Source organism: Diadema antillarum, unplaced genomic scaffold, assembly GCF_040938485.1.
Source record: "Diadema antillarum isolate AM-2024a unplaced genomic scaffold, OU_Dant_1.0 seq00000779_RagTag, whole genome shotgun sequence".
Classification (NCBI taxonomy): Eukaryota; Metazoa; Echinodermata; class Echinoidea; order Diadematoida; family Diadematidae; genus Diadema; species Diadema antillarum.
The window spans coordinates 183,083-190,910 of NW_027271667.1; the positions used below are offsets into that span (position 1 = coordinate 183,083).

The following is a 7,828-nucleotide window of genomic DNA, read 5'->3' on the forward strand; positions in this document are numbered from 1 at the left end:
ATATTTGTACATGTATAGGCTTAACGTAACTACGGAAATGAGAAATGAAAATACATATATTTTACTGTCTTAACGTGGAGGCGAAGAAATGTAGTTTTGAAACATTGATTCTTTGGTTACACTTTATTTCAATCTATTTTGTTGGGTTACAATATTGATGTCAACTTTATTTGGTGTCATAAAAATTTGATGAGAACTTTCTGTTTGCAGATATAGGCTACTACAGTCTAATGAGAGCAAAATATCAAATTAGAATATAAATGATAAATTGGCTTAAGAATTTCTTGATACATAGATAAGGGATGTCATCAGCTCCCGTAATTGTAGCTTTCCTGAGGGGGAAAACTGTTAGAAACAGCCCAACAACCAAATGTCCAAAATGGCAGAATGTTTGTGACAAAAGAGAACTCTGTATTATTGTCATGACGCAAATTACAACTGGTGATTTCAAAGGCGTAGGAACAATCTTTGCTCCAAACGCAGAACAATGACCAGTGCTGACAATGTTCAACATACATCATTATATCTGATTTAGTGGCAGGTTAATATACATGTAATACCATTGATCAAGCTTTTAGGACCTATATACATGTATGGTATCAAACATTTCAATCAAATGTATAAACGTGAATTCCATCACTGTTTTGTTGTGTTTTGTTGTTGTTTGGGGGTTAGGCCCTAAACAGAGAATCACGGTAATAACAACAACAAAATAAACGTGCTCAGTATCCTGGGCTTCTCTTGCAGTTACATGGGAAAGAAAATTGAAGTGCTGTCCGGCAGTAAAAAAAAAAAAAACAAAACAAAACAAAAACAAAACAAAACAAAAACTAATCAATGGATCCTGCTTAATTTCTAATAATCTCTAGAAAATTTTGCTCTATTCTATTCATGACTTTCTAATGGTGATTTCATATCAAACAAGGGAACAAAAACTTTCTCAGTGGAGGCAATAAGGCTCATTGTGATCATAATGTGCCTTGAGAGCCTGATGAATTTGACGTTGGATATTTCTGCGCAGAAAGAGCGATATGAGGCATGCTACAGTAGAACACGTTTGGTTTTAAAAATGTTGTTACATAAATAAATTGATGTCGAATGAAAAAAAGCAAATATGTGTTACTAGCTCAGAATAAATACATTTTGTCACTTTCTGCTTAAAGTCAATGATACGATTCTACGATAAGACTTCCATATTTTGTGATGACTCTCTAATCTCCCACCATCAAAATTGATATGAAAGAGATTGATAGTGTAATTGAATCTCGAACTAACCATTGATCCTCTTTGCTTCGAATAAGAGATTATCAAATGTTAGTGCAACAATTGTTAATTTTAGATGCACCGATGGTGTACTCGCAATTCAAGTCTCAGCTAGACACCACACAATCACAATCACAGTCAGCTTATGATTATGTGTTTAACTTTGAAACAACATGATTACAGAATGTCTGCAAATTATTGTTGAGGGAATTAGTAAACAGAGAGGGTTGAATTTTCTGAATAATTTTTCAAAACATTGGAGTATTATAACATTTGTTGCGATTCACTGAAAAAGATTGGAGCGATGAATCATCGCGCCGTACATGGTAAAAACACAAAAATTGCTTGTAAAAACATAAAGGTATTTGAAAAAAAAAGAAAACTGTAATTTTCTTCATTTATGTATTGCTTAGTGAGTTTTCTAAAGTTTTAAACGTTCATCCGATATTGTGTTTGCTTGGAATTTTCTTATTTTTGTTATATTTCCAAATTTCTTAAATAGAAAATAAGTAATATGTGTTCGCACTCGAAGTGTCGTTGATCATCTATGGTCGTGGTCCTGCCTTCTTTCGTCGGCACACAAGGTTGACGAGTGCAGCCCTTATGAGGGGATTCCCCGTGGCGTAGCAGATTGGGTTGATGGCGAAACTCGAGTGCATGATAATCAATGACGCCTGAGGGTAGAAGTGTCAAAACAGAACAGATGTAATATCATTCTGAAATCATCTTATCATAGACATCGAAAGAGAGAAACTTATATTTTTCATTTGCGGATCGTGGTAATGCAATGAGGCTCACAACGTAATGTGATAAAGGTTTAATCATGATAACTGTTGAAAAGTGTGGCGAACGAGTCTTACCAGGGAGGTGCAAGTGTCCCACCTCCTCAGCCTTACAATGAAACTTAGCACATGGAATTCATTTGGGCAATGAAAGGTAAACACTTGCAAAGACCACAAGAACAATGTCGTAAATAATGCTCAAGATTTTCTTGGGGGGGGGGGGGGAAGAGTATGCTGGACTAAAGAGAAACTCTACATACAGTTTACTTTAAGAGGTAAACTCATCTTATGGACTTTAAATGTCTTAACTTTCATCGTGATAATTACCGCTTGTTCAACTATGAAGAGTGGATGATGCCATTAGTTTTTTTTTCATGATGCCGCGGCTTTTTTTTCTATCAGTTTGTGCACAAAATATGATAATAAATGTTTTCCTAAATAAGATAGCACGATAAAGTAAAAATGGAATGTAAATAAGATGTCATGATGAATGTTTTCCGTCGTTAAGATCGCATTATTATGAATTCATGCATTTATTTTATTTTATTCATTTTTCTTAATACAAGGTTGGCTTGTCCAATTGTGTAAAATAATGTTTTAAAAGGTTCACTGGGGTTTTAACTAACATCAATGTACATGAAATTGCAAAATACTTAACAGTTACAGATAACAATGAATATTACAAACATGAAGAATAGATTAATGGTAGATAAGCTACACACATTAGGCTCTAAGATATAAGCACTGTTATTAATCAATTGAAGTGAAATATATGAAAGGCTTTGTTTTTTTTTTCTAATCTATAAAGGGATGAACAGGTTTCTAATATTTACAGGTAATGCTTTGGCTCACAAAATTATTTCTTTTATATTCTGCCCTTGGAAGGGAAGGTCAGAGGGACATTTTAAAGAATTATGTCCAGTAATTTACAAATCTTTTACATATCAATGATCCTATTGATAAGTCGGTAATAGATTATTTTGTATTTTAAAAACGAGAACAGAATATTACTTTTTGATAATGTTGCTCACCTTGTTTGTTTGTTTATTTGTGACTAAAGATGTTTAATGTGAACTCCAATATATGAAAAAAAATCTAACAAACGGGTGAAAATATTAACAGCTGGTTGGTTTCAAATCAGGAACAATATTATGCAAAAGATAAATACAATTATTCCCTCCTCCCATTATCTTTGTATCTCTATGTCATATCAATATCAATATCTATCAATATCGATCTGTATATCTCTTCCTGTCTCTCTCTCTCTCTCTCTCTACATATATATATATATATATACATATATATATATATATATCTTTTTATGTACAAAAACGGCATATCATGAGAATGTGGTTGACGAGGAGATTAACATTACACCTTGCACAGTTATCCAAGTTTAATGCTCAGACGTTGTTCCTGTTATCGTCATCACTATCCAATGAAAACATTTTGTTGTTTTTTTAGAAATCTCAACATTTAATGAAAATCGGTATTTATTTAATTTTTCGTTAAATGGATCCTTCCACTTTTGATTGTTCGGAGACGAACCATAGTTTTGGCTTAACGAACGTGACAGCCATTCATAAGAAATTTGTATGTTCTGGAATTACGAACCTTCCGAATAACAAACTTTCTTTTCATTTTCGGATCAACAGATTTTAGGAAACCGAGCATTAACCATTGTAATGTATATTCTTCCTAAACTGCGTTTATTTACGGGGAAGGGGGACGATGGGATTGAATGCATATACAGTGCTTAACTATTCAGTCAAGAGTCCTACGGTTTGAATCTTTGGCCTAATTCGAGTAGGTGATACAATTATGTTCATACATACGTTTCCAATAGTGCCGTAGAGTTCGCAAAAATTACATGCAACAAGAATGAGGTGGACCACTATTCCCGGCAAGCTAGACAGAAGCAACACCAAGAATATCTTGGTCAGAGTGCGTTGCGCACGGGAATTGCTTCTCTTCCCACTTCCTAAGTCTTTCTTCTCATCGGGCGATTGAGACTCCATCTGAACTTGGTGACTGTCCGCGCCTTCAATTTTCGAAAAAGACGGATTGTCATAATGAAGGGTGGCAAGATCCGTTCTTCTTGATTGTGCAGACTCTGTGTATGAATACAAAAGGAGCAGAAAGGAGAACAACAGGATTGCATCTATTTTCACTCGCTTTAGGTCATGTCGATTCAGTAAAGTCATGAAGACATTTATAGTTGATGAATGTCTCTCAATAGACAAGAAAATCAGGTAACACTGCAGTGCATGTAGTAAGATAACTTAGCTTCTCATTGATATAGATGTAACATTACGTTTATGCATAATTACAGGACAAACAGTGATTTTGAAACAACATAATTGTGGATGGATTTTAGTAAGATTTCCTATTACAAAACTGATATGAATCCTTCTCAGATAAGACAGTCACAATGTGATGTGATGAATGCGAATGATTAATGTTTCAATCTCCTTAGCATATGAAAATTAGGCTCCAATAACATCTGGATATCACCATGGTAGAAATCATTTGCGAAATGACAATGTCATTCTATATGTGTTAACTTAACGAGTGTTAACATGTAAAGCAAACACGATGTGCCATTAAGGCCGGTTAACCTTGACTTGATGTCACGATAACAATCCTTTATCTCATGTTTGAAAGGGATAAGTTGGTTTACAGCTTATGATATATTACCTCGAAATAGTCACGTGCATGATTATCTCAAGCGACGACCCAATAGATATCATTTGAGAACAGTACATACCGAAAATCCATTTGTTTAGAAGTTAGACATTAAACGACAGTATTAAAAAGAAAAACCTTCCAATTGATTACATTAATAGAAATAAATTAAACTCAGAACATACTTGCTTTCGGCAGTCAAAAATAGATAATTTCTTTTAGTAATAAGATAAGTGTTTTGACCTGTCCTGACGATGGAGTGGCGTGTTCTATATAAAATTGACCTCTTCTTCACTGCTTCTTGTCCTTTCTTCTGTCCTCACTCTTCGTGTATTTCGTTATTTTGTAATGTCATTGTGCTAACTTCTTTGTATGATATCACGTGTTTTGTGCATTTTCATACGTGTAAGGGCAAGTGCTTGTAGGCCCTACAATGTGTGTGTATGAATAATATTATGCTTTCACTATATTATTTTCTGGGTAAATTCGGCTCAATTTATAGGTTGTGACATTGTTGCCTTAGTCTGATTTTGTTTCTTTAAAGGAGACCTCCAGATGATTTTCAGATTTTTACATTTGAACAACTATAAATTAGTTAATACTGAAGGACAGACTTTCAGGATTTGTGATAATTGGGATGAAGAATAAGAATATTTTCAAAATTTAGAACAAATTACAATGAACAAGGATGATGACATGGCAGAGTCACCATAAGAATGCATGAGCTGGGACTCAAGGAAGCAGAACAAAAGAAGAAGGCATGCATAGATTATACACAGGTAAACTCGCAAGCAAGCGGTATTGTAATGTAAGTACACTGCTACATTTCTGAAATATGTGAACCTCCTATGTCATCATCCTTGTTCAGAGTAATTTGTTTAAGGTTTTCAAAGTATTGTTTGTCTGCTCAAGAACCACAGTAAAATCCACAAATCTACGCATGGAGTTGTCGATTTATGTACTACATGATGTGAAATTATGAAAATCGTCTGGAATGTCCCTTTAAAAGTAGTTAGGCTACTCAAATTCATGAAATTCTTCCGTCGAGATGTTTTCATTGCAACTGATTGATAAATTGGCCTACATCGACGTAAATAAGCACTGAATTGATCAATGTTTTCAGTTAGTAGCCATGATTAAAAAAAATAATGGGCGTACGTATACTCGAGCAGGGTTCGCACCTACGACCTTCTGATCTCCGGACAGGCGGGTCTTCTCCACTAGACCACCGAGCTTTCGCCCAACAGCAAGTGGTGGTCCTAATCCTTATAACATGCAGCGGGTACTGTGTAATTTTAAATATCAAATTTAAAGTTTCAAATTCATGAAATTCTTGCTGTCGGGCGAAAGCTCGTTGGTCTAGTGGAGATTACGCCTGTCCGGAGATAAGGAGGTCATATAGGTTCTAATCCTGCTCGAGTACGTAAGCCCATGATTTCTTTTATCGTGACTACTACTAAAAACACTGATCAATGTAGGACAATTTGGTAACCGGTTGCAATAGTTAGGCTACTGTTTATAATAATGATGTCACTCTTACCTTTATTACATTTAGCAGCTGTAATATTCCAGCTAAACAATAATAGATTCTAATGAAATTTAGTTACGCATTTCTCATTGAGTGATACACGTTGCCTTTCAGTGAACCACTCTTTTCCGTCGATATACTTACCTTTCTGTCAAAATTGGAAATTATGAACTACTGCTCTTTACTATTTTACTTGATTGCACATCATATGAATCTTATATACATTATAACCCACACTGCAACAGGTATTTCTTACAAATTTGATGAAACGATATGATCTATGGAATGTATGCTTCGTAGTTTGTATTTCTTTCACCCTTTTGTTGGATGGAAATGAATTATAATTGATTTGAATTGAGTTGAATTGAATTGAATGCAATGCAATTGCATTGTATTGAATTACTACATACGTAATTTTGGGCATTCTCTTACCGGTCACTGTTGACAAGACAGACCTGGCTGATGAGTTCTTCAGAATCTTCCGACGGATGATGATGGTGTAGATCACAATGTAAAAAACACAGGTAAGAAAAATGGGTGCCTGTCTGAAGATCATCATGAAATAGATCAGAATAGGGTCACTGCCATGAAAGCGAGACATGCATACATGGTCAAAACTAGCAATTTCCTTTCCCAGCATTAAAGGTAAAACATACAGATAGACGGCAACAGCGACGAGTAGAGTGATATAGACAGCAGAAATGAGACAGGTGGCAAACTTTAAGCTTTTATTTTGCAAGTGCTTGAAGGGATTCCATATGGAACAGAACCGATCGACGGCGATTACGAGAATGAGTCCGTATGTCACACTGACAGTGTAATGGGCAAAGAACATCAACAGCTCGCAGGCTACTCTTCCAAACGGCCAGTATCCCATGAAGGTATTCACGCTGCGAAAACCAACCTCGATCCCGTTACAAACGTCGGAGATTGCTAGGCCAATGATGAAACAATTGGTGTACGTTCGAAGTCGGCGGTCGTTAAAAATGGCGACGATGATCGAAGCGTTTCCGAAGACAGCGACCAGGGCGATGACCACTGATACCACGCCAAACAGATAAGTCATCCAGGACGGGAAGCCCATAATCATAATTCCTAATGTCTCATTATTGGACAAAACTGTCAAACTTGAAGGGCTGAAGAACTCAACTGAAGCACAAGTCGACATTTCAAACGAAAGTAGTTAAGTAGTTCAACCCTAAATGAATCAGTAATAATATTATGGAATAGCTAACCAATGGGAGTTTTTGCATAAGTTGATGGTAAGTCAATATCAGCTTTCTCGGGGTTTCGTTGTCTGAAGCAATTAGATTTTTTCCTGTTGGTGAGACGTACACGACCAGTTTGGTGAGATGGTAACAGAGTGGAGACTCTTACATTTGTTGCGAGTAAAAACCTAGTAGGTGATGGCTACCAGTAAGCATAAAGATATTCCATCTAATTACTAAACTCCGCTAGTAACATATTCATTGTTTATAAAAAACAACAACAACTACAACAAAACTTGTGCGTCAGGTAAGTCTATTTGATACGATTTACAGCAGCGCGCATGTGCCAAGTCATTATATCC

The 7,828-nt window shown here is 35.6% G+C and overlaps 1 protein-coding gene across 1 annotated transcript; it reads right to left on the bottom strand.

The window, feature by feature from the left end:
* Window positions 1–1,808: 1,808 nt before the first annotated feature.
* LOC139739021 (substance-K receptor-like) lies at window positions 1,809–7,348 on the bottom strand. Its single transcript, XM_071649636.1, has 2 exons — window positions 7,073–7,348; window positions 1,809–1,937 (listed from the first exon to the last, which is right to left on the bottom strand). Exons 1-2 carry the CDS (start codon window positions 7,346–7,348, stop codon window positions 1,809–1,811), a joined length of 405 nt encoding a protein of 134 aa, XP_071505737.1.
* Between the last annotated feature and the right edge of the window lie 480 nt (window positions 7,349–7,828).